The sequence below is a fragment of the Pimephales promelas genome, chromosome 2 (assembly GCF_988280905.1).
Source record: "Pimephales promelas chromosome 2, fPimPro1.hap1.1, whole genome shotgun sequence".
In the NCBI taxonomy this organism is placed as follows: Eukaryota; Metazoa; Chordata; class Actinopteri; order Cypriniformes; family Leuciscidae; genus Pimephales; species Pimephales promelas.
This window is the reverse complement of record NC_142770.1, coordinates 41,464,401-41,491,886: the sequence shown is the minus strand read 5'-3', so window position 1 is coordinate 41,491,886 and position 27,486 is coordinate 41,464,401. Positions and strand designations below refer to the sequence as shown.

The 27,486-nt window shown below is 37.0% G+C and overlaps 1 protein-coding gene across 1 annotated transcript; it reads left to right on the top strand.

The window, feature by feature from the left end:
- The first annotated feature begins 212 nt into the window (after positions 1–212).
- Positions 213–16,367, top strand: LOC120485798 (ras-related protein Rab-26). The gene is made up of 5 exons (XM_039681579.2): positions 213–320; positions 11,837–11,902; positions 12,065–12,121; positions 13,936–14,012; positions 15,837–16,367. The coding sequence occupies exons 2-5, from the start codon at positions 11,885–11,887 to the stop codon at positions 15,928–15,930; spliced, it is 246 nt and encodes an 81-aa protein (XP_039537513.2). The 5' UTR covers positions 213–320; positions 11,837–11,884; the 3' UTR covers positions 15,931–16,367.
- Positions 16,368–27,486: the final 11,119 nt, after the last annotated feature.

The following is a 27,486-nucleotide window of genomic DNA, read 5'->3' as shown; positions in this document are numbered from 1 at the left end:
TCTCAAGTGAAGACAAGAGGATCAGAAAAGTGGAAGTCAAAGTTGTGAAGCAAGGGATTTTTCGTGTCTACTTGCGTCCAGTGACGCAGCTTATTCTTCTGCTTCCCCAAAGTGATACAAAGACTGATTAGTGTTAAATAGTGGTATAAAAGCATTTATACCGGGCGGGGAGTGTAATGGTTCAATTCAGTAATGTCAACCTCTAAGCGCCCTCTTGTGGCGAAGATTGTGTATGTTAACTACCATTGGCGTCGAGTTGAGTTCATTGTAAAGTGGCTGAAGAGCTGCTCGTACGGTGAAGTAGTGGCTCGCATAAGGCTGTAAGTTATTATTTGTCATAAATATGAGGTTTAGTAAGTTTATAATGTTTGATAAATGCATTCATCTAGAGATGAAAAGGTGATATTTTCGTGATGTAAAGTGATTGTGCAATACGTCAGTATTAGTTAGCGCCGCGTGCTAGCGATCTTAATTAGACTAATTTGGTTTCCGTGATTACACGCTATTACCTAAAACTACGAATATAACTACCAAACGCACATGAAAATGTAATGTTTAATGCTTAATATGTTGATTTAATGTGTCAACTAAGTGCTTCTTTTAGACAGTAAATACTGTTTAGTCAAATATGCACTTTGAATATGTACAAGCCTGCTGTATTTTCTGTTTGTTTGCAGTTTTACAATGTTAAAGTTTAAAGAGAAAAGATTCATATAGCTATTGGAAGATTAAAAAGCCATGAATCAACAACTCGCCTGTTCACTGTCTGTCTAGCTGGATAGAGAAGTGGCACGTCTAGTGAGGACAGAACAATAAGATGTCATTCGTTAAAATAGTTAACATTAACTAATCATGAACTGCACTTCTACAGCATTTATTAATCTTAGTTAATATTAATTTCAGCATGTACTAAAACATTAAAATCCAAAGTTGTATGTTCTCATTAGTTAATGCACTGACTGTGACATAACATGAATAAACAATTAGCCTAACAGTTGTATTATTAACTAAGATGAACAAATACAGTAACAAATGTGTTGCTCATGGTTCATACATGAACAAATGGACCTTATTATAAAATCGTTACTATCAAATCAAAGATATAAATTCCTTACAATTTAGAGTTGGACATGGACTTAAGATTTCATTTACAGTTTTTCTCAATTGCTAAAACACAATTTCTGAAACATTGCTCCATTTTCTGAAAACATTAAACACAAAACCTTATCTTTAAGCACTATTTACAAAACCTCTGATTCCTCTTGCAAAATGAAACTTTCGCCTCAAAACAGTTTTACCTGTGTTCAAATTCAAACACTGCTCTCAAATCATAAACAAAGTGATTAAAATGCTATACACTATCAATCAGTCAGTAAACAATACACCAAACAATTTAAAACACATTGTTCAAAACATATAGCTCTCAGGGATACCTATATGTCAAAACAACTGAATTCCATATAAAAAAATCATATTTTTTCATTGTACGGTCTACAGCAGTGCACAGTACTACAGTATACGATATATACGAAATAAGGGACACAAATGAAAGGAGTAAACATGTGATCAATGTGCTTCTTGTCTTTGGCCTGGGTCATGCCAGAGGACTTCGTCGACTTCACAAGCAATATTGTCCCTTGCCCCCCTCCTCTTCCTCTTTCTTGCCCCCCTCCTCCTCCTCTTCTTCCTCTTTCTTGCCCTCCTCCTCCTCCTCGACCACCTCGCATACATCCTCGTCCTCTCACATTGTTTTTTCTATCCATTCTGAGACTTTCTCCTTTCCACCTTCAACAACCTCTCAGTTCAGTTTGCTCTCTGAACTGGCTAATATTGGTTGTCACATCATTTGAAACAGGTTGAATCAGTTTTGAGTGGTTGTGTTCAATCAAATGACATGTGTTCTCTATTTGTATTTGATTGTTGCCACTTGTGTTTACCAGTATGGATGATATGTGCATTGGATTGCAGAATGTTTTTTGAGAATGAAAATGTGTTCAGAGTTTTGCTGAAAAGTCTAGGTGAGATCTGCAAATTGTGCTTTACCATGAGAAATTGTTTACGGTATTGACAACAGACTTCACAATTAGCTAAATGAGTTCAGGCAACTGAGAACTTTGTTCAGCCAATGGATTTTAGTGTTTTAGCAATTGAGAAAAACTGTAACTCGATGTGTGACATATTAGATCTGTTCTACATATATGAGGTTATGAGGACATCTAGTGGTCATCTGTCATCATGTCAGAAAGAGAGCACAAGTTGCTAAACACAGCAGGGAGACTGCAGAGGTCAAGCTGCAAACGTCTGACATATTCTGGACACAAGATGGCGCCACTGGGCAAGAAAGCACTAAATTGTGTGTCCAAAGGACAGAAATACAAAATCCTGCTGGAAATAATGAAGCATGATGCACCTGTCATTCTAGGACGATCTGCATGTCAAAAATGGGCATGATTAAAAGACTGTCTGAAACTGAAAAGAGCAGAGACATTCTCCAGGATTGTGGCGATCTATATGAAGGACTAGGCTGTTGACCAGGAGAACACCACATACAAACTGATCCAAATGTCAGAGCAGTTGTGCATGCGCCAAGAAGGAGACCTGTAGCTCTGCGACAGAAAGTGCTTGAACAACTACAGAGAATGGAGCAGATGGGGGTCATCGCAAAGCAAACTGAGCCGACTGAATGGGTCGACAGCATTGAACCTGTAGTTACATCCAAGAAAACGCACATTTGTGTGGATCCTAAAGATCTGAATCTGGCAATAAAAAGAGAGCATTATCCAGTGCTGACAGCAGAAGATGGTCTCAAGAATGCCGAATGCAAAGTACTTTTCTGTGCTAGACGCGAATCAAGGGTTTGGGCAGATAAAGCTGGATCATGAAAGGTCAAAGCTTTGCACAAGCAACACACCAATTGGGCGATAGCGTTTTCTTAGGTGACCTTTCGGTATATCATCAGCGTCAGAAATCTCTCAGAGATCCATCGCACAAATGACAGAAGGACTGGAAGGTGTGGTAAATCTCATCCATGACTTGCTGGTGTGGGGAGATGCCATTCAAGAGCATGAGGAACGGCTAATAAAGCTGCGGGAATGAGCAAGAAAAAACTATTGAAAGCTGAAGAGGAACAAGTGCAAAATAAGACTGACGAGATCAGACACATCGGACACATACTTGAGTGCTCAAGAGTTAAGCCAGACGGAGGAAAAGTAAGGACTGAAATTACACCGCCAGAAAGCAAGAACGGCACAAATTTCTTGGAGTGGGGCGATATCTGGCAAAGTTCATTCCCAATATGTCTGACAGAAGTGCAGCGTTGAGGAGATTGCTGGAGAAAGACACAGAGCGGCACTGGGAGGATGATCAACAGCAAAGGTTTGAAGAACTGAAATATTTGGATACTCAAAGTCCTGCTTTGAAATCTCTGACATGAGCAAACCCAGTTCAGGAGGAACAGGAGCTGTGATTCTGCAAGAAGGAAGGCCAGTGGCTTACGGCTCCACAGATCTGAACCACCGGCAGCGTAGACACACACACACATTGAGAAGGAGTTGTTGGCCATAGAAATCTCACCAGTATGTGTACGGACAGGAGATCATGATTGAAAGTGATCACAAGCCGTTAGAGAGTATATTTAAGAAGCCGCTGCATCAGGATCCTATGAGATTACAAAGAGTGCTTTTACGGCTACAGAGAGACAATCTGAAGCTGATGTACAAACCTGGTCAGGAACTATACATAGCAGATGCTCTAAGTCCAGCATATTTACACCAACAGAAGGAAAATCTGCTGGAAGAGGATCTAGCGCTGAACTGGATTACGGCACAACTTCCTATTTCAGAAGAGAAACTGATGCTTTCAGAAAAGCAACAGCAGAGGATGCAGAGATGCACATGTTCAACAAGGCAGCGCTGAATGGATGGGCCAAAGAACGATCTATGATGACAAGATCAATACACAAATACTGGACATATCCAGAGGAAATCAGTCATGAAGATGGTCTGTTATTTGAAAGCAAATCAGCAAATGATCAACCAAATACACGAGTCACACCTGGGAATTGTCAAATGTACGGCAAGAGGAGAGACATTTTGTCCTGGCCAGGTGTGTCGACACACACTAAGATCAGTCTCCAGATGTCTACAAGACTCATCCTGTGACATACATTCTCCAACTCATCTGAAGAACTGTTTCTTGAGGCCGTCTATCCAGATTTCCATCCATAACTGTATTAAAATCACCTCCCCATATAATCTTGGCAGTAGGAAAAGTTGTAATCAGTTGGCTAATTTTATCTTCTACTGTTGTAAATAGTAACTTGTTGTCTTTTTTGTTGTTACACGCATATATGTTTATAATAATGAATTGGAAATGATCTACATCACCAACCAGTATTACCCATCTCCCATTTGAATCTGCTAAATGTTTAATAACGTGCCCTTAAAGTTTCCCTGTAAAATAGCGACACCTGCTGACCGGTTACTCCCAAATGAAAACCATATATTTTTCCCCCAATGACTATTTTGAAAAAATAAAAATAAACATTTCCTTTTCAATGGGTCTCTAACACCTCTGGCATTTACAGAAAAAACAGATACAGACATAAAAAAACTGCAGAGATAACTGCTCTAATGTAATCATTAGCTGCTTCAATGTCCCTTATAGACCCCTTTTGCGCCGACGTCACAGTTGGGGTTAGTTTGGTGATGTTTGCTCAAGTGCAATCAATTGAAAAGTAACTTAGTCATCATAGCGAAGTAGCATGATGCTAATCTGTATTAAAAAGCCATAGCCTGCACAACTTAATTCCTATGTTCCCCTTAAAACAGTCACCGGTGCTTTCTGTAATATGCATGTACTTGCGGGCGTCATGGTTCGGTGCATGAATATAAATATAAATATAAAAATAAATTATTTGTGACTCTCCTGTTTTAACTCGTTCATCAAAATGAACAACTCTTTTTCCGAGTCAATCCGTTTGTTTCGTTCATTGAATCAACCAAATGACACGAAAAAAGATTTGTTCATTTTGATGAACGAGTTCGAACAGGAGAGTCACGAACATGCATCACAGAACAGAGCAAGGCGATCATTTGAGCTTATAAAACTTAAACTTTTGTTATTTATTTATTAAATGAGTGATCGTTTCGCTTGATAAGACCCTTATTCATCGTCTGGTGTCGTTTAAAGCCCTTTGAAGCTGCACTGAAAGTGTCATTTGGACCTTGAACCGTTTGGTCCCCATTGAAGTCCATTAAATGGAGAAAATCTTGGAATGTTTTCATCAAAAACCTTAATTTCTTTTCAACTGAAGAAAGAAAGACATGGACATCTTGGATGACATGGGGGCGAGTAAATTATCAGCAAAAGTTTAAAAAAAAAAGTGAACTACTCCTTTAATTAAAACATTTACAGCTGAAAATGAAAGTTGAAGTTAAGTTAATATTTTAAATTACATTTTTAACCCAACATTTGGGTTTGTCCACATTTGACCAAAATTTGGGTTGAAACAACCCAGCATTGTTTAGAGTGTAGCTGTGCTGTATATTTATAGCATATAAAAGAAAAGACATAATTTGCATATAATATAGTGGTCGTCAAAGTTGAGCATTTCACATGTATGCGTTATGCAACGTGATTTACATTGTTTGCATGTTTTCAATGTGTTTGGTTTGGTTGTGAAGAGAAGGCATGCGGTTGAATCTGTAATTTATCTGTATTTGTATTTCCTTCAAATTTCCTTCAAAGTTTTGAGCATTTCACGCTCGGCAGATGCTTTTATCAGAAGTGATTCATGCATTCAAGGTTCACGTTGTTTCAGTGCATTCATTATTGAATCAAACTCATGATGACCTTGGTATTGTTAGCACCTGTTTGAGCTACATTTTAGTTTCCTATCATTTCCCATTCTTTCATATAAAAGTAAAAATATATATGCTTTAATATGGTCTGGAACGAGTGGAATGGGATCAGAAATCAGTCTCTCTCATGCACGGTAACAGCAGAGCTTGCACAGCTTCATCACGAGGGTTTCGTAAGAGCTTGTGGAAACTATTGTTCAGCAGATTTACAAATTGAACTCTGATCAAACACGCACACAATGCCAGTGCGTCAGATGAAAACAGAAACACATTCGTGACTCAACCTTCAGTGTTTTGAGTATGGCAATAATGCAATGAGAAACATCATGTGCATAAAACATCATATCTTATATGCACATCATGTTATTCTGTATGTGCGTGCGCGCTTATAAAAAGACCGTTATCGGTCTTTAATACTGGTGCACTAATTCATGCTTAACTAATGCACAGATAATACTGAATTAATGTGTAACTAATGATTATTTAAGCTATTCATTAATGATTACCACATTAGGAACTAATTAAGAGTCTGTAAGGTTAATGTATAATACATGAATTGTTATTAATTAAATATGTAATTGTGGATTAATGCCATAATAACTCGTTTTTTTAACTAATAGTGTTAATTAATATGTTAATTAACAGAATGAGACAAAGCCTTGTATTTCAACTTCCAGATAATATGACGGGTACACTAATATGCATTAATACATGATTAATTACTTCATTGTTAGTGCAAATTCATGTGCAAATTACTATAATTACTAAGTTAATAATGATGTGCCCCAACAAGTAAAGTCATAACATAATGATGCCTTTGCAAATCATTAGCTAATGATTAATTAAAGCAGACAACTGGAAGTTGAAGTGCATAGCTTTGACTAATTATGGTAATTAACACATTAATTTACACTATTAGTTAATAAAATATGTTTTTAAGGAATTAATACACAATGACACATATATTACTTAATCTAGTAATCATATAGACTCTTTATTAGTTTCTGATGCAGTAATCATTATTAATTAATGGTTTCTGTGCATTAGTTAAGCATGAATTAATGCATATTAGTGCACCCATATTGTAAAGTGTTACCAAAAAAGGATATTTACTGTTTTCGTATCACATCATGCCTCATAGTTCATTACAAGCCCCTCATTTAGGTTTCCATCACGGTATAACATTTTTTTTAAAAAATGATCCACGAACCATAAAAATGCATTTACATTTATGTATTTGGTGAAGCTTTTATCTAAAGAGACTTGTATTGTGGTGCGTAATGTAATCAGAACATAATAATGTGCTTTAACTATGAAAACAAAACCATTGCAATGTTTCTGTGAAATGACATTCGGACACTAGCGTACCGTACTCGAAATGTGCCGTGTCCCTTTTAGACACAATAAATCAAACATAAGACATCCTTTTAGCCGTAATTAATACATATATCTTTGCCTATATGTAAGAAACTCAAGTGTATCTGTGGACTGCTGTTCATTACTTTATAAAGCCTGAGCAGAACATGAAACACACACAGCAGAGGATCAAACGATCTCTTCCGCTTGTCTAAGGCCCGGAGGAAATAAACACACTGATATAGTACAAGGCTTTGCTAAATAATAGTTACGCTTTTAAAATGCAAATGAGGCGGAGTAAGTTTCAAAAATGTGGAGAGAGAGAGACCTATGTCCATAGTCTGAGAGAGAGAGAGAGAGAGACTGTCTGCGGTCCCAACATGATTAAAACTCTAGCCAAACTCTTTAATCTGGTGATGTGATCCGGAAGCGTCCCTGAGAGCTGGTCTGAAGGACTCATCACACCCATATTTACGAAAGGTGATCAATTCGACCCCAATAATTATGGTCATTATAGAGTGCCGAAGTGATGACGTCACTTTGTAGGACAACTCGGAAGCTAGCGGCGCATGGGTTCCCTCGGTCGAAAAGCAATGCATTTTCCCCACAGACTTTTGGAAAATCGCAAAAAATAAGATCTGTGTTCAACAAAGAGTTGTGACCCTTACACGTGTTGTCTAGCAAGATAATCTTTGCAAGTTAATCCAAAATTCATACATTTTGAAGCCTATATAAAGATTTTAAAAAACACAATCAGACACAATAAAGTTTAAAAAACCACAAGCAGGTTATAACTATGTGTTCTATGTCATAGATCAAAACGTGAAAATATTTAGAGGCTTTGTTCCCCACAGACCTTATTTCAGGCGATTTAGCAAAAACCATTCAAAAATCCCAGGCTTTAGAGCGAGGGAACCGTAATGCTAAAATGCTAACTCACTTCCGCGTTTTGGCCTACAGAGTGACGTTGTAACTTCGGCACACTATAAAGGCTGGGTAATAAATATCGATTTCTCGATATTAATCGATTCTCATTTTTACGAACCGATTTCGATTCTTAAATCTCAAGAATCGATTAGTCTTCCTGTTTCATTTGAATGAATGGGACGTTGTATCGCGGCTGCGCGCATCCAAAAAACGCAATAATCTTTGTCCTTTGTTACTATTGATATGAAACAAAGTCTCAATTTTCAAATTCCATCCATTTTCTTTAGAAATTCAAAAACATAAATAACGTTTTGGCGCTGTGGCGTGAGATCGCTCTGGAGAAGCAGCAGCGTTGATCTCTCTTCTGGGTTAATAATATCAGTTACAGCGCGAAATAAACATGAATGAGCATCTGAAAGTGCGTTAAAGATTGAGTACAACTTATTGAAATCCGTATCACGTCACATTGATTCGCTCAATCAGCGTTTCAACTGTGGAAAGACGTCAGTTAAAGGGTACATATCATGCTTTTAAATCATTCATTTTTACATATAAATCATACCGTTGTGGTCTATATAAAACATAACTGCAATGCTTGGGTCTGAATTCCTCATTATTATAGCTCCACAAGCCCCTTTTCTGATGTGCGTCTTTGAGCGACCCGTTTCAAAGCGGCCCCTTTAAATAAAAAGGAGATGCGTCACACCCCGCCCACTCTCCAGGTCGATGAGTTCACGGTCGGTTCAACTCCCCACGTTCGGCCATTATTGTAGTTTGATTAGAGATATACGATTATATACGATACCTTTAAAGAACATTTTTATTCACACGTTAATAAAATGTCAACAACAGAAGACTTGTCCATCAAGCCTTACATATTCGAGCCAGAGCGAGCGAGTTGATAAAGATGACGACGAACATGCAGAACAACGTTTTCAATCATATGGATGTATTGGTATGTGAGTTAACTGTTTTGTGTTATTAGTGAAAGTCGACTATTTCTCTTGTTAAAACAAGCACACTGACAAGATAAATGACTACGGTCTAATCTTACCACTAACAATCTGTATTGATGATATGATACGTTTAGAAAAGCATAAATGACCATTGATGAAACTCAAGAACAATAATACTGCAGACGTGTAACGTTACTTCAAAACCAAAACAAAGAAAGACAAAGCCGGTACTGCTAAACCACGACCACCATGTGTTTTAAGAAAGTAAAGTACTTTATTTTTATTAACGATATTTACAGCTTATCGAAATGCTCTGTTCGTCGTCTCCAAAGATAGAAGGAATTTACCCCTCATTCAGACGAAGTCGATCGGCAAACCCTTCTTTATACTGGCGGAGGTTATTGAAGTGGGAATCCTTGAAGTGCTTCAGGTCACTACATCCAACAACCGAACATTTTGACTTGCCCTCTCGTAACTTCTGCATCATTGAGCTCGGACTACAAAACCGGAGCGAGAAATAATAATGGCGGATTGCTCGAAGTGTTGGACCGGTCGTCAATGTCCTTATTTGTCACTTCCGCTGCAAATACGGTGACGCACTTGCTAAAAAAAAACATCATAGAGAACAGAAAAATCTGAACAGGTTGAAAAATATGACCAAAACAGAATATAAAGATATAAACGAATCACCTGAAGAGAATAATTTCATCTTTTCTGTACTTATAAACACTCCAAATATACAACAAAATGCATTTAAGGGCTAAAAAAGTGGATTTTGCATGATATGTCCCCTTGTCATGTATCGTCATATTTACCTCAGAAAACCCACATAAACTCGTTAGTCAGCTAGAAAAACAATAACTCTAGAGAGGAGCATTTTGCTAAATATATACACCATATTACATATGCATTATAATCTTAATGTTCTTCAATATTTAATGCATTTTTTAATAAATCTGGCAAGATTTCATGACAGCCACCATTTAAATGTTTATATTTCATATAATCTTCTTCTTATAAAATTAAATAAAGTGTAATTTAAGTGTTTGTATAGCTACAAAACAGTTCATTATTACCTTCATATTAGGCTAATGAAGACTATAGGCTACAACTAGACTCCCATAAATTACAGCATTAGTTAAGAGATTTAATTTCCTTGAGAAAATTTGCCATTTATTGTAACTGATATCCAAAATAATCAATATTGAATCGAATTGCAAGCTTGTAAATCGAATTGTGAAATTTGAGTCAATACCCAGCCCTAGTTATTATTATTATTGACCCTAATTATTATGGTAAATGATCAGTGTGGGCAGTGCTTTAGGAAAACTGTTCTGCAGGATCATAAACACACGCATCGTCTCACACATCTCATCGCACAACATTTGAAATAAAGCACAGATTGGCTTTCTACCCAAACACTCTCATCAACAAGAACATCAACGACAAACAAAGACAAATATTTGCATGTTTTGTAGACTTTAACCCTCTGGGGTTGTTCGTTTCAGAGTCACACTCGGGGTGTTCGGGTCCAAATGGACCCAAAGGGCGGGATTCATATTTAAAAAAACAAAAATCATGATTTTTTTTTTTGACTCGTTTTTTATAATATTTTCTTTTTTGGTGTTTTGAGAAGATTTCAAAAAAAAAAAAAATTATAATTAGTATTAATGCAATAATTATGACAAAATGTCCCCCCATTGAACATAATAGAAAAAATATTTAAATTTTTTTATTTTGTATTTAAAGCTGTATTTCATTTTAGAGTCAAGCCTAGGCCTCATAAAATCAATTTTTGAAATGTGGTGGACAAACTGAGCATTTTAAAAATACAAAACACATGTATAATCTGAATTTTTGGTGTGTTTGTGTATAAAAGTGTGTTTGTGTATGTGTATGTGTGTCTGGATGTGTCTGTTTTGCACTCTTGATGTTTTATAGATTCACCCCTTCACTGTTGTGTGCTTTTTTTCAAGATCGTTGCTGATTTGTAGATTGTACGCACAAAAAAAACTCAGTATTTTCACATTTTTGCCAATTTCCCATTCATTTTCCATGCGGGTCCATTTGGACCCGAACACCCCAAGTGTGACAATTTTTTTTACAACCACTTAGACTACTCACATCCTGTCCCCAATTTTTTTGGGTCTTCAAATACCAAATATCAACAAAGTCACCAAATTTCGGACCATTCCGAGGAAGTTGTGATTTTTAAAAACTTTTTTATTTAAATTCTTCGGGTCCATTTGGGCCGAACAACCCCAGAAGGTTAAAAAAGCATTCGATTCAATCTGGCATGATGTCTATACTGTACAAAATCCTACAAACTGGCATTGGCGGGAAAACTTTGATTTAATAAAATTTCTGTACAGCAAAAATGTGGTGAAAATCAGGAACCACAGAAGCGCGTTCTTCCAGCAGGGCCGTGGAGTGTGTTTGTGTGTGTGTGTTATTCCAGCAGGGGTGCTCTCTCTCTCTCTCTCTCTCTCTCTCTTATTCCCTGTATTCGCTCTTGTGTTTTGCAGAATCACCCCAGCAGTTTTTCCTTGTTTAAACACTTCTTGAAATAATGACCTGCTCTTTCTTGCTATGTTGGAAAACATTGCTTTTGTCTTTCTTGCTCGGGGATTCAAGACTCTAAACAAGATATAGAACCATTTAAGTCTTTCGTCTGAGATTACGGTTATTTCCTGTAAATGTACAGTACACTTGCTGTGAGCTGTTCTCTTTCTGCAGGCCTGGCTCACCGAGATTAATGAGTTCGCTCAGCAGAACGTAGTGATCATGCTTCTGGGGAACAAGGTGAGTAAAGTATATCCTGAAATACTACAGATACAGCACTGTCCTGATCTGAAACCTGTATTTGGATTAGCCATGCATGTAGAACATCAGTTCGTAAATAAGTTATATAGAAAACATTGATAAGCTAATACATAATGCATTGTTTATTGATTGATTTTTCAGGCTGATGCCACTCATGAAAGGGTTGTGAAGCGAGAGGAGGGTGAGAAACTGGCCAAGGTGTGTTATATCAGCACACAAACACACTTACACAGTCATGTAGACATAAAAAAAAAATTATTGGTGTAAAATCTTTTTAATGAGGTAAATGTAGCTTTAAATGGGAAACCGGCATCACATTATGCAGGTTTCACTCAAACATTTCATGCATTACCTGTTTGTTTTTCCCGTCACGCTGCAGAGTAGATCATGCGAATCTCTTGCCTAATTGAGCGTCTTTATTGTCTTTGAGAGGTTATTCCGTTTAAATTACTCATGCATATGACACACACACACTTACTTCGAGCTGAACTGTGTAGGTTTGTAACTAATTTGCATAATTCCAGTCTCTGGTGTTGATTGGCTGAGCAGCGCCTCTTAGCTCCGCCCTCAAACACTGTAGTGTATCTGAGACTGAAGAGTTCGGTTCGTGACAAAGCAAATCCACTTTGATGAGATTGATACGGTAAAACACACGCCATCGTTACTGTTCGTATCACTGTGTGTAAAGAGCTGAGATTCACATATGATAATGATCGCTTTCTGACCAATCACAGCAGAGCAGCTCTCAGAGAGGCGGAGCTTAGAGAGGCCGAATGACACTGTTTACACGAGAACGCTCGCGGGTGAAAATGTAAAAATATTTGATCGGATGTGCCTTTTCTTTACACGGCGAAATCTTAGGCTATGTTTACACCTAAACTATCTGAAGAGAAAACGCAAAAGCGGCGTTGCGTTATCACTTTTTATTCTGCGTTCAGACGAGCGTTATGGGTGGGAAATCCCAACCCGATCTCACGGGAATTCGTACGAATTTTACGAGGTGGCTAATTCGTAACAATTCATACGACCTCACTCGTACAAATTAGTACGATTTTGCTAAATCGTACATATTTTGCGAATTGGCCAATTCGTATGAATTCGTACGAATGACTTACCCCTGACCACGCCCCTAAACCTAACCATCACGTGGGTTTAGACAAATCGTATGAATTTGTACGAGTGAGGTCGTACGAATTAACCACTTTTTAATCACTCGAATTGGTCGTGAGATAGGGTAGGAAATCCGCATGCATATGGTGATGCAAAAGTGTGTTAAATTTGATGTAGTGTGCGCTCCAGACGGCTAGGTGGCGATGTGAAGCACTGCCACACAACAACACCAAGTCCGCGCGCCGGCGTACAACCTTCCGTCTAGCAGACTTTTGCGTTTTTACCCTTTAGACGGGAACGCGACGGTGGAGCGTTTTTAAGATTTCCACTCTGGAGGGTGTTTTCAATTTTTTTTGCGTTTTTTAAGCCCCAAAAACGCCGTCGCCGTGTAAACGAAAAGGCACATCCGATCAAATATTTTTACGTTTTCACCCGCGAGCGTTCTCGTGTAAACAGGGCCTTAAAAACACTCCACTGCCGCATTCCCGTGTAAAGGGTAAAAACGCAAAAGTCTGCCTGACAGTGAAGGTTGTATGGCAGTGCTTCACATCGCCACCTAGCCGCCTGGAGTGCACACTACATCGAATCTCACACACTTTTGCTTCACCATATGTCTAAACGCAGAATAAAAAGTGAAAACGCCACGCCACTTTTGCCTTTTCTCTTCAGATCGTTTACGTGTAAATATAGCCTGAGAAAAAAGAGCTGATGCTGTAATGTGGATTATGAGAAAATTAAAGTGTTAATTGTCATAGGAGACCTTTAAATCGGCATAATAGGGACCTTTTAAAGGACTTCTGAAGCACTGATCTCACTGTTTGTAAATGTGATATGCATTATGTCGATGGATCATTTGTGCATGCATATTTTAAATTAGACAAATGTTGTCTTTCTCTCTACAGGAGTATGGCGTTCCCTTCATGGAGACCAGTGCAAAGTCAGGTCTGAATGTGGAGTTGTCCTTCACTGCTGTGGCAAAGTAAGTCACTCGCTAAATCTGTGCATGATAAATAGAGCCGAGAATATCACACTCTTATTTTTGTCACATCATCTAAATAAATGCACACACACACACACACGTGGCAGCCGATGCCTTTCCAAATTCAGGACAATTTTTAAACGTAACTACAAGACTTCATTAAATACATTTGCATGCACAAAAGCTGCATCTTATTCATTAAACCACCCGTAATCCAATTTAAGTCATGCTAAATATGCATTTACATTTACAATACATTTAGGAAGTCTTTTATGCTCACCAAGGCAAGATTGATAATAATCATAAATGTTTGTTGATCATCAGATCCTCATATTAGAGTGATTTGTGAAGGATCATGTGACTAATGATGCTTTGATCACAGGAATAAATTACACTTTACTGTATATTCACATAGAAAACTGATGATTTACATTATAATAATATTTCACTGTTTTAATGCATTTTTTATCAAATAATTAAAGCCTTGGTGAGCAGGAAAAAAACGTAATTATTCCAAACTAATGACCGGTAGTGTAAACATACAGCAAACGTTTATCGGCAGTGACTTACAATATGCATCATGTATACTGTCTGTATATTCTGCAAAAGGAAGAATATACAATAAATATGCATTGTGTAGAGTAACTCGCACATGTAAATGCAGTTTCAGCCTCTTCTCTGTGTAAATGAGTGTAAAATGAACAAAATCACAAACTTAGTGCAGTTAATGTGTGTTGAGAAAGCGTCGGGAAGTGAAGGCCAGATGTTCTGCTTACGGGGATTTATCTTTACATTTACAAGATTTTATGCAAAAGTGTGTCTGTATTTGAATAATATAATAAAATCAAGGCCAGAATACCATTACTAAACACCAATTACACTATTGCATTACATTCAGTTTGAGGGAAAACACTTAGATGAAGACTGTGTTATTCACAAATGCAATTAATGATGTAGCCGTGAAGCAACTGATTAAACGAGTAGTTCACTTTTGCTGATAATTTACTCTCCCCCATGTCATCCAAGATGTCCACGCCTTTCTTTCTTCAGTCGAAAAGAAATGAAGGTTTTTGATGAAAACATTCCAGGATTTTCTCCATATAATGGGCTTCAATGGGGTCCAAACGGTTCAAGGTCCAAAAGACAGTTTCAGTGCAAACTACAAACTGTTCAAAGGGCTTTAAACGACACCAGACGATGAATAAGGGTCATATCAAGCGAAATGATCCCTCATTCAACGAACGAAATGACTCGAAAAAAGATTTGTTCATTTTGATGAACGAGTTCAAACAGGAGAGTCACGACAGAGCAAGCTGAGCATTTGTGCTTATAAAACTTAAACTTTGTTATTTATTTATTAAATGAGCGATCGTTTCGCTTGATAAGACCCTTATTCATCGTCTGGTGTCGTTGAACAGTTTGTAGTTTGCACTGAAAGTGTCTTTTGGAACTTGAACCGTTTGGACCCCATTGAAGTCCATTATATGGAGAAAATCCTGGAATGTTTTCATCAAAAACCTTAATTTCTTTTTGACTGAAGAAAGAAAGACGTGGACATCTTGGATGACATGCGAGTGAGTAAATTATCAGCAAAAGTTTTTTTTTTTTTTTTTTAAAGTGAACTACTCCTTTCATAATGGAGAAAAACATGCTGTTGGATCATAGATGCTAAAGTACATCAGATTACAGTAATCACACGGTGTGTGTAGGTGTGTTTGCATCATTACCAGGTTTTCCTAATTCCTTCATTGAATCTTGTGCTTAAATGTGTGCTAATAAACCTCAGGCGTTGAGTTTTCCTGAGGATTGTGCTGTTTCCCTCAGGGATCTGAAGCACAGGGAGATGAAGGAGCCCAAGTTTCAGCTGCAGGAGTTTGTTAACAAGGAGATGAAGGGAGTCGGATGCTGTCGCTCATAAACCCGTCTCATTGTCTGTGTGTTTCCACTCTTTCATCCTCTTCTCCCGCATAAATTGGAGGCTGTCAGATATTCAGTGTCTCCGGAGACTTTCATTTTCAAACACTGTATTTTTTCTTTGGACCTTCATGCTCTTCACAGCTCGCAAACAGAGAAGCAAGCCGTCGTCAGGGCGGTCGGCATATTTACATTGATAAATACGGGGAAGAATGATGTTCGGTCCTGCTTTCTGACCCGCCGCCTCAAGCAGATGTGAATGTGTTTATCTCAACGTTTGCTTCGGTGTATCGCATCATCACTGCTTTACTTCTGGTGTGTGTGTTAGAAGGTAAAACACACAGAGAACTGAGGCGTAAAATCAGAATCTGTGCTTTCAGTCTCATTCATGCTAATTGAGTCCTGAGGCACTTTCTACACACTTAAAGGAGTAGTTCACTTTAAAAACGTTTGCTGATAATTTACTCGCCCCCATGTCATCCAAGATGTCCACGTCTTTCTTTCTTCAGTCGAAAAGAAATTAAGGTTTTTGATGAAAACATTCCAGGATTTTCTCCCTATAATGGACTTCAATGGGGTCCAAACGGTTCAAGGTCCAAATGAGAGTTTCAGTGCAGCTTCAAAGGGATTTAAACGACTCCAGACGATGAATAAGGGTCTTATCAAGCGAAACGATCGCTCATTTAATAAATAAATAAATAACAAAGTTTAAGTTTTTTAAGCTCAAATGCTCGCCTTGCTCTGTTCGTGACTCTCCTGTTCGAACTCGTTCATCAAAATGATCAAATCTTTTTTCGAGTCATTTGGTTCATTCAACGAACGAAATGAACGAATTGACTCGATAAAAGGTTTGTTCATTTTAATGAACGAGTTCAAACAGGAGAGTAAACATCCAACAAACAATTGGTAGTTGATTAAAGAAAGGGTGTTAAAAGGCACAACTTAAATGTCAAAACTAATGTCCAAGTAGGGTTCAATTGATTCAATAGCGTTTCGATAGCAAAAGTAAAGAACTGTATGCTTGTACGTTCCAAAAGCTTCCTTGTTCTTTTCTTGTGTTTTAAAAAGTGAGAGGCGGCCATCTTTTTATTCAAACTTTCTCAACAACTGTCAAAATAAAAGACCCTACAAAATAAAGGATCCTAAATCTAACAAAACATTCCAGTGCTCCAATAGCACAACAATTTAGATTAAACTAAACTCAAAATAGCTCCTACACACACAGAACAGAGCAAGGCAAGCATTCATGCTTATAAAACTTAAACTTTGTTATTTATTTATTTATTAAATGAGTGATCGTTTCGTTTGATAAGACCCTTATTCATCGTCTGGAGTCGTTTAAATCCCTTTGAAGCTGCACTGAAACTCTCTTTTGGACCTTGAACCGTTTGGACCCCATTGAAGTCCATTATATGGAGAAAATCCTGGAATGTTTTCATCAAAAACCTTAATTTCTTTTCGACTGAGGAAAGAAAGACATGGACATCTTGGATGAAATGGGGGCGAGTAAATTATCAGCAAACGTTTTTTCAAAAGTGAACTACTCCTTTAATGATGTGTGGAAAAGTGGTAAAATTATATTAGGGAAATTATGCACATCTTTCTGTTTTTAAAGCCGTTTTTGGCCAGACTTTCTCTTTTTAGTGACCAAACCATCTCACATTCCTCTAAAGCTCATCGAGGTCATGAACATGTGGAACTTTTCTCTTTATATTATGGGCGCTTGTTTCCGCCACAGAATAAAAAATAAAAAAAGGTATTTGCGACTTTTTATCCCAGTTATGCCTTTTTTTTAAATATCTTACAATTCTGACTTTATAACACGCATTTGAGAGTTCATATCTCACAATTCTGACCTTATAAGATGAAATTGCGACTCTATATCATGCAATTCTGACTTCATATCTCCCAATTGCATGTTATAAAGTCAGAATTGCGAGATGTAAACTCGCTATTGTGAGAAAATAGTCCGAATCGTGAGATAAAGAAGCTTGTCTCTGCCACAGAATAAAACATTTTAAGATAATTGCAACTTTTTATCTCACAAGTTTATCTCTCACAATTCTGACTTTATTTATAGGAATTATGAGATATGAAGTCAGAATTGTGAGATATAAAGTCAGAATTGTGTTTTATAAAATCAGAATTGCGAGATATAAAAACAATTCTGATTTTTTTTAAAGTTTATTACTTGCCATTCTGACTATAACACACAATTGTATACGTATATCTCGCAATTCTGACATTTTTTCTCTAAATTGTGAGATATAAACTCGCATCTGCAAGTTTAAGTCCAATTCTGAGCGGAAAAAAGACTAACTTAATCAAATTTTTCATCCATGTTAAAATATTTTATAATGTCACATGATCTGTTCATTATGGAAGCTTGTTTCCACCACAGAATAAAAAATAAAAAAGGTAATTGCGACTTTTTATCTCTGCCCTTTTTTAAAATATCTCCCAATTCTGACCTTATAACATGAAATTGTGACTCTATATCATACAATTCTGACTTCATATTCACATTCATCTCCCATTTGCGTGTTATAAAGTCAGAATTGCGAGATGTGAACTCGCAATTGTGAGAAAATAGAATCGTTTTTTTTTTTTAATTCTGTCGCGGAAACAAGCTTCCATAATGATCATGTGACCTAATAAAATGTTTTATCATGGATGGAAAGTTTGATTAAGTTAGTCAAAAGAATTACTCATCCATATATATTAGGCTTTTTACACTTTCAGAAACACACACACACACACACACGCGCTCACATACGCTCCATACACTGTAAAAACGAATACGCTTTTTCTAATCAAAAAAATTGTGGCAACAGATTACAAGCAATATTACTAATTAAATTTAACAAATTAGAATTGAGTAATAATTAATCAAATTAGTTAACCATTTAAAATGACTAAAACATACAACAACAACAACAAACAAACAAAAAAGTACATTTAAGTCACCATTATGTTGATCAGTGTTTGTTTTAAAATGACGGTTTTCTCCTTCAGTAATTCTGCTCGTTAACATCAGGTGTCTTCAATGTTGGCAATATTAAATAAAGAGTTCTTAATTAATCTTTGACGTCAGATATTTTTGTTAAATTTTTGGGTGTAAACTTTACTCATTTTAAATGGTTAACTTTTAAGGAATTAATTTGTTTAATTATTACTCAATTCTAATTTTTTAAATTTAATTAATAATATTGCTTGTAATCTGTTGCCACAATTTTATTGATTAGAAAGCGTATTCATTTTTACAGTGTAATCATATTCTCGGTTGCACTTTATTTTACAGTCCTGTTGTGCATACTTATTACAGTAATTACAATAACTGGGTAATAACTACTAACCTTGAACCTATAACCTAAACACCTGTAGTTTACGTGTACTTACAGTGAACTTATTACCCAGTTAATATAATTACTGTTATAATGCACATTGCACAACTGGTCTGTAAAATAAAGTACAACCATATTCGCTCGTCATTTTTATTTGTCAATGTCCGTTCATAAAATATAAACTAATGGGAAAAATGAATGTATGTAATGTACATATGAAAAATATCATATGGCGCTTAGTTTGCATAATACAGTACATGATTGATGTTTTGTTGAATGCCTTACATTTTTGTCCTGTTGGCTAAATATATAAGCTTTAACTAGAAATTAGTTGCTTTCAGTGATGTTCAGGATGTGCCAGAATTTAACGATTTGATGTTAGCGTACTGTAGATCGTTTACTACTGTATATCGTGCTGTAGAAATATTTTCATGTGAAGAGTTTTGACCTGGAGATTACTATGCCTTTTGCACTTTTGTTCTCGTTGTTTTTATGTTGTTGTTCTTATTTTTTATATCATATCTGGAACTAATGGAAGAGCAGTATTTAACCTGAAAGTAATATTTTGTTGTTCAGAAAATTTGTACTGATGTGCCATTTTTAACAGCTTAGAGAATATTAACCACAAATCAACTAATGTATATAGCCTAAGATAAACTCAGTTTATTTCCCCCTATGATGGAATTACATGATATCACAGAAATGACAAGCAATGATATACAGAACTTTTTTCTATTGACCTCCACGTTGTTGTTGTTTTTTTGAAGGTTTTTATGTAAAGTGTATTGTATTCCCTACAATAAAGTTGAATTCTGCATTGAAGTTTCATTAATATGATCTAACAGCGACACCTCGTGGACACAATATCATATTGCGTTACCAAATTAACATGGAAACCGAAGTTCCATTATTCCTTGTTTCTAAATTAAGCTTTTACTGTTTACAGATTTTACAGAGAGAGAGAGAGATATTAATTATACATTAATTAATTAATCCAAAGCCAATTACAAAGAAGAGAACAATACAATCAGAAGTAATTATTCCAAGCAATTGGACTACTCTTATTTATTGAAATGCCATAATCACTTTCAGCAGGTTGAATATGATAAACAAGCAGATGACGCTATATTGAACAGCATTTGAACAAGTCATTTACAAAACGTACGAAATTTGGCTAGCAAACAGCACATTTCTTTTTATGTAGGCTATTTATAATGGTAAGTCGTCTATAGTAGCCTAAACTATAAAGTTTTCTATTCAAAACTAACAAAATGTATTAATTATTCAAATGCATTATCGATGCTTCTCATCTTTACATAATACTGCGCCACTTGCGTCATTAAACCAGAGGGTGGCGACAAGACTGTCTTTTTGAGTGAGCCATTACTTAAATTACCAAACATAGATTAATTTAGGAAAGAAAAGTAGCTGAAACTGAAACTGATTCTCATGTTTGAGAATCTGATCAAATAGGCTACTTCATGCTTTTAAAGCTACTGTTGTCAATTTTTTTTGACCATCAAAACACCTTAAAATGCTCATTTCGAGATCAGGAAAATCTAAATTTTCTCGTGGGGGGGCATTTCCCTGAACCCCCCTAACAATATCATTTATGGGACCTGGGTATTGTGCGGCCCTGATATGCAATAATACTGATTTTATGTGTTCTATTGTATTTATTATACTCTATTCTGTAGTCTTGCATATTGTACTAATGCTAGACTAGTAGTCTTTCATGTCACTGTTTATAACACAGAGCGTTCATCCTTTGCTGTGACGCTTAAAAAAATATTTAGGGCATAAATTAAGAGTATGCCCACTTCTCCAGGCACCACTACATCACTGGTCATGCCCTCAAATATTTTGAAAACTCAATAAAAAAAAAAAGGAAAAAAGTTATGCCCTCAAAGATGGCGTCGATGGGGAGGTCACGTGTGACAGTTATTCATATGAGGTTAACTGCAAGACAGAAATTAAAAATAAATTTAAAAAAAACCCAAAAAAACTGCAAGACAGATATCAAACTTCACTTTAAATAAGATTATTTTCATTCAAACGATGTGCGTGGGCGTTGGCCGTCTGCCAAGGCGTCCTCTCTGCCCTGCCCTGTGACATCATAGTAGCCTCCGCTGCACTTCACTGTCTCTCCGCTTGGTTTCGAACGTCTTTGGAAGAACATTGAATTTGTGAAACTTGCACGGTATTATACTTTTATACCTCCAAACATCAAGGAAAGAAGAAGCAGATGACCGACCGTTCTGTGAAACTTGCCGTGAACTGTGTTAATCAGAATAGCTGGACCCTGTCCGACGACGACAAGGTAACTTAAGGGGTTATAATTGCTTTTTTTAGTAACGTTGTTTGATATAGCGTGAAATTTAACTAAGTTAGTGAAAAGTGCCCGAACAAAATCAGTTTTTGTGTGTTTTAGTAATTGTTGGTTTTTATGTGTTTATGTCAGAAGGATTATTTTTGAACCACAACCTTCTAAGTGCTTCTTATATAGATATTTACTGATATACACAACCGGTCAAAAGTTTTATATCGGTAAGATTTTTTAATGTTTTTAAAAGAAGTATCTTCTGCTCACCAAGGCAGCAATTATTTGATAAAAAATACCCAAAAAACAGTAATATTGTGAAATATTATAACAGCGGTCTATGTGAATGTATAGTGAAGTGTAATTTATTCCTGTGATCAAATCTGAATTTACAGCATCATTACTCCAGTCTTTAGTGTGACATGATCCTACAGAAATGATTATAATATGATGCTCAAGAAACATTTATGATTATTATCCATGTTGAAAACAGTTTTTTACATTTTTATTTCAGGATTCTTTGATGAATAGAAAGTTCAAAATAACAGAATTGATCTGAAATGGAAAGCTTTTGTAACATTAATCACTACTATTCAAAAGTTTGGGGTTAGTTAGAATTTATTTTTTATTTTTGGGGGGGGAAATGGTACACGACTGTTTTCAACATTGAAAATAATAATTTAGTTTTTTTTTAGCATAAAATCAGCATATTAGAATGATTTCTGAAGGATCATGTGACACTGAAAACTGATGCGTAATCAGCAACAGTAATGATGTTGAAAATTCAGCTTTCAAATGACATTTTAAAATATATTAAAATAGAAAACAGTCATTTTAAATTGTCATAGTATTTCACAATATTACTGTTTTGTCATTTTTTCATCAAATAAAGCAGCCTTGTGAGCAGAAGAGACTTCATTTAAAAACATAAAAAATCTTACTGATCTAAGACTTTTGACCGGTAGTGTATTTTGCGTTTATAGCTAATCCAAACAACGTAAAACTCGTCACTGCACCTGTAGCAAGACACCAGTCAAATCTGAAATCCATCACACACACACAAACACACACACACACAAACACACAGACATTCATGTAATTTTTAGATAGATTTGGGCCGCTCAGTTTGAGTTATATTAGTTATATGTTGATTGATGTTGTTCTGTCTCTGTTTCAGTTGAGAATGGCCATCAAACTTCCTGCGATCACTAAAGGTCTGGTGGACAACAGGAACCATCGCCCACAGCTCAGGTGTGTGTGTGTGCTCAGACGTCAGTGTGTGTTAACATAGTAACTCAGCGAGGTGTATATATAAAACATCTAAACAAGATGTAGAAATTATTTTGAAATAAAATAAAACATTAAAAAAATATTCTATTTAATTTGACAAGTAATAAAAATGTTATTTATTTTATGTTATGATAATGTTATATATCTGGTTTTACAGTGTAAACACACAGAGAAAAAAGGAGGAGCTCCTACAGCTGACTCATGGAAAGCAGTGGATCAACCAGCCAATCATGACGCAGGAGTCAGATCCCAGGAGGGACCGTAAAATGGTAAGTACTTGACCGAGCTTTATTTTTAAAGAAACAACAAAAAAAGCATTTAAGGCTTAAGTTATCGAGATAAAAATCAACCCGATTTCAAAGGGGGACCAGATTTGTCAACACAACAGCTTCATGAACAAGAAAAAATGTAGAATGGCGGTGAAAACACAAACCTGCCAGACATTAAGGGGTTTTATGCAACACTTATCGCTTATTAAGGGATTACTTAAATAAAAAAACAGCATTTATGGGAAATTCTAAGTGTTTATGACGTTACACTTGATTGACATAGTACTCCATTTTAAAGGGATAGTTGATTAGCAGTTGTAAATCATTTATTTATTAAACAGGTACCATATATCTATTTATCTGTTTATTTCTTCATTTTTAATTTCTGCAGGATTTGTCTTCCACGAAGCTGAAGCCGTCAGCTCTCATACCGATGAAGGATTGGGAAGAGCGGCAGCAAAAAAATATGCATCGACAAATGGTATGAGGGAAAACATTTTGAAAAACAGTTTGTGAATAGGCTACTATGAATGATGGCCGTGAATAAAATATAATATTCAAAAGTAAACATGTTAGAAATGTTAGTAACCATAGCTGATATAAATAAGTTTGTTTAATTTGATTTCAGCTGATGCTTATTGTTCTGTCTCTCTCTCTCTTTCTCAGCTGATGAAGGCCAAACCTGCAATCGATAGCAAGGGCCCCGAAACACTGCCGCTTATTAGAGGCATTCGGACGAAAGTCCAGGTATCTGATTAATTAATATAGTTATATTAGCTATATATATATATATATATATATATATATAGCTCTATAACAGTACAATTGAATATCTATTTATCTGTTTATTTCTTCATTTTTCATTTCTGCAGGATTCGACCTCCACGAAGCTGAAGCCGTCAGCTCTCTTACCGATGAAGGATTGGGAAGAGCAGCAACAAAAAAATATGCATCGACAAATGGTATGAGGGAAAACATTTTGAAAAACAGTTTGTTCATAGTAGGCCGTGAATAAAATATAATATTCAAAAGTAAACATGTTAGAAATGTTAGTAACCATAGCTGATATAAATAAGTTTGTTTAATTTGATTTCAGCTGATGCTTATTGTTCTGTCTCTCTCTCTCTTTCTCAGCTGATGAAGGCCAAAGCTGCGGTCGATACCAAAGGCCCCGAAACACTGCCGCATATTACAGGCAATCGGAAAAAAGTCCAGGTATTTGATTAATTCATATAGTTATATTAGCTGTATAATTATATATATATATATATATATATAGCTCTGTAACAGTACTGTTGCCGATTACAGTGATGTGTTTGAAGTAACGTGGAGTAGATGAAATGCATGATAATAACAGTGTTTGTCTTCAGTTGCAGAAAGAAAGGAAGATCTCTCTCGAAAACCAGCAGAACGACCAGCGAATCCTGATGCTGGAATCCGATTTCAGGAGGGAACGCTGGGAAGCTGAGTGGGAACAGGTCCAGCAATGGAGAGACCACTGCAGACGGTTTCCCCGAGGAGAGACCAACAAACAGGTATGATCGTAATTCACACTTTATAAAGCGGAGCTAATTTTTTCTTCATTTTCTCGCCTTCATCATGTTTCCAACCCTTCTGTGAAACACAATAGCACACATTTTGGATGCTCACGCTGCTCTTGTTAATGCCTGTGAAAAACAGCATGTCAAGTGGGTTCGAAATTGTTATTTCAAAGCCCTAAATGGTTTAGCTCCTCAAGACTTGAGCGAGATTTATTTTTAAAGAGGCGTTTACAACACAAAAAAATATTGAATATCTATTTATCTGTTTATTTCTTCATGTTTAATTTCTGCAGGTTCTGAAGCCGTCTGCTCTCTTACCGATGAGGGAATGGGAAGAGCGGCAACAAAAAAATATGCATCGACAAATGGTATGAGGGAAAACATTTTGAAAAACAGTTTGTGAATAGGCTACTACGAATGATGGCTGTGAATAAAATATAATATTCAAAAGTAAACATGTTAGAAATGTTAGTAACCATAGCTGATATAAATAAGTTTGTTTAATTTGATTTCAGCTGATGCTTATTGTTCTGTCTCTCTCTCTCTTTCTCAGCTGATGAAGGCCAAACCTGCGGTGGACACCAAGGGCCCCGAAACACTGCCGCTTATTAGAGGCATTCGGACGAAAGTCCAGGTATCTGATTAATTAATATAGTTATATTAGCTATATTATATATATATATATATATATATATAGCTCTATAACAGTACTATATTACTAGTAATAATTGGCAATAATTGGTAGGTGCCAATTATTTAAACAGATGCCAATTATTTGCAAAGAGCAGTTTCTGTTCATTTTTTTGTCAAACAGTATTTGTATTTAACGTTACTGTCTTTCTGACATTATTATTACCTGTTCAGTAGGAAGGAAGCGCCGGACATCGAACAGGCACAGAAAAACTCTGAAGATGTCAAGTCACATTTATTGGCAAAACCCAGGATCTAAATAGTCTACTGAACACACTATGCAGTTTTCCATTTTTTTGTCAAACAGTATTTGTATTTAATGTTACTGTCTGTCTGACATTATTATTACCTGTTCAGTAGGAAGGAAGCGCCGGACATCGAACAGGCACAGAAAAACTCTGAAGATGTCAAGTCACATTCATTGGGAAAACCCAGGATCTGTCGGGGGCCACTTCTCCTCAGGCCATTGAATACCTACCTACCCACCCACCTACCTACCCACCCACCCACTCACCCACCTACCCACCCACCCACCCACCTACCCACCTACCTACCTACCCACCTACCCACCCACCTACCTACCCACCCACTCACCCACCTACCCACCTACCTACCCTACCAGGTAGGTGGGTAGGTAGGTGGGTGGTTAGGTAGGTGGGTAGGTGGGTTCGGGTAGGTGGGTGGGTGGTTAGGTGGGTGGGTGGGTAGGAGGGTGGGTTGGTGGGTGGATATTGGGTAGGTGGGTGGGTTCGGGTAGGTGGGTGAGTGGGTGGGTGGGTAGGTAGGTGGGTGGGTAGGTGGTTAGGTAGGTGGGTAGGTAGGTGGGTAGGTAGGTGGGTAGGTAGGTAGGTGGGTGGGGAGGTGGGTAGGTAGGTAGGTAGGTAGGTGGGTGGGTAGGTGGGTGGGTGGGTTGGTGGGTAGGTGGGTAGGTGGGTGGGTGGGTAGGCAGGTGGGTGGCTAGGTAGGTGGGTAGGTGGGTGGGTGGGTGGTTAGGTAGGTGGGTAGGTAGGTAGGTAGGTGGGTAGGTAGGTGGGTGGGTAGGTAGGTAGGTAGGTGGGTGGGTAGGTGGGTGGGTAGGTGGGTGGGTTGGTGGGTGGGTGGGTTGGTGGGTAGGTAGGTAGGTATTCAATGGCGAGACCCAGGCTGTACCGCGCAGATGGACTCCACCCCAGCAGATTCGGAGCGGCTGTGCTGTCGGACAACATCTTTCCAACATCTGTATTGTGAAAAGCTATATATAAATAAATGTGATTTGACTTGACTTGAAATTGTCTCAACACTACTGTGTATTAAAAGCTATCCTAAATAGGTGGGTTTGAAGTTTAGTTTCATCAGCAATTGTGCGAATATCAGGGGGTAGCTTGTTCCAGAGTCTCGGAGCAGCAACTGCAAATGCCTGATCACCCTGTAACAAAGTTCAGGGAAGAAGGAGGCAGGGACCGGATAATATTAAAAAATAAAACTTTACTTAAACAAAATAAAACATAAATACCGGCCAGCAGCCCGGACGACTGCTAGCTTATCAAATAAAATATAAAATATAGCTGCGAGCAGCGATGGCGGGCCCAAGCCGGAGGCACCGCAACCCCGGTTCCTTTAGTTACCTAAAGGCACCCGGGTGGCGGTGCCGAAGGCTTTGGCCCTTTCATGATTAAATGTTAAAACGGCTTGCCATACTCTGTCATTTCGACTACTCACAATTATGTTACAGATATCTTAAATGATAATACAAACTATCCAAAGTGTAATTACGACTAGACAGAAAGACGTTGTTGATATCTACAATGTTAATTCCGGATAGGCAAACTTAGCTTTTAAATCGTGAGCTTAGAATTATAAGGTTCTATCTCCGTTTAGGGTAGTTCTGAGATATTGAGCATCAAAGTTTTTACATCCCACCTGGCAAAACTGTAATGTAGTAAAATTTTCTATTATAGCTTTATCTATTAATCTTTTTTTTACAAAAATAACACCACACAGGCATTAATAAACACCTAATGGATCAGATTATGTCAAAAACTCAATTTCGACCAAAAGTGGAGATAGAACCTTATAATTCTAAGCTCACGAAATGTTAAAAGGGCTTGCCATACAGGGACGTAGGCT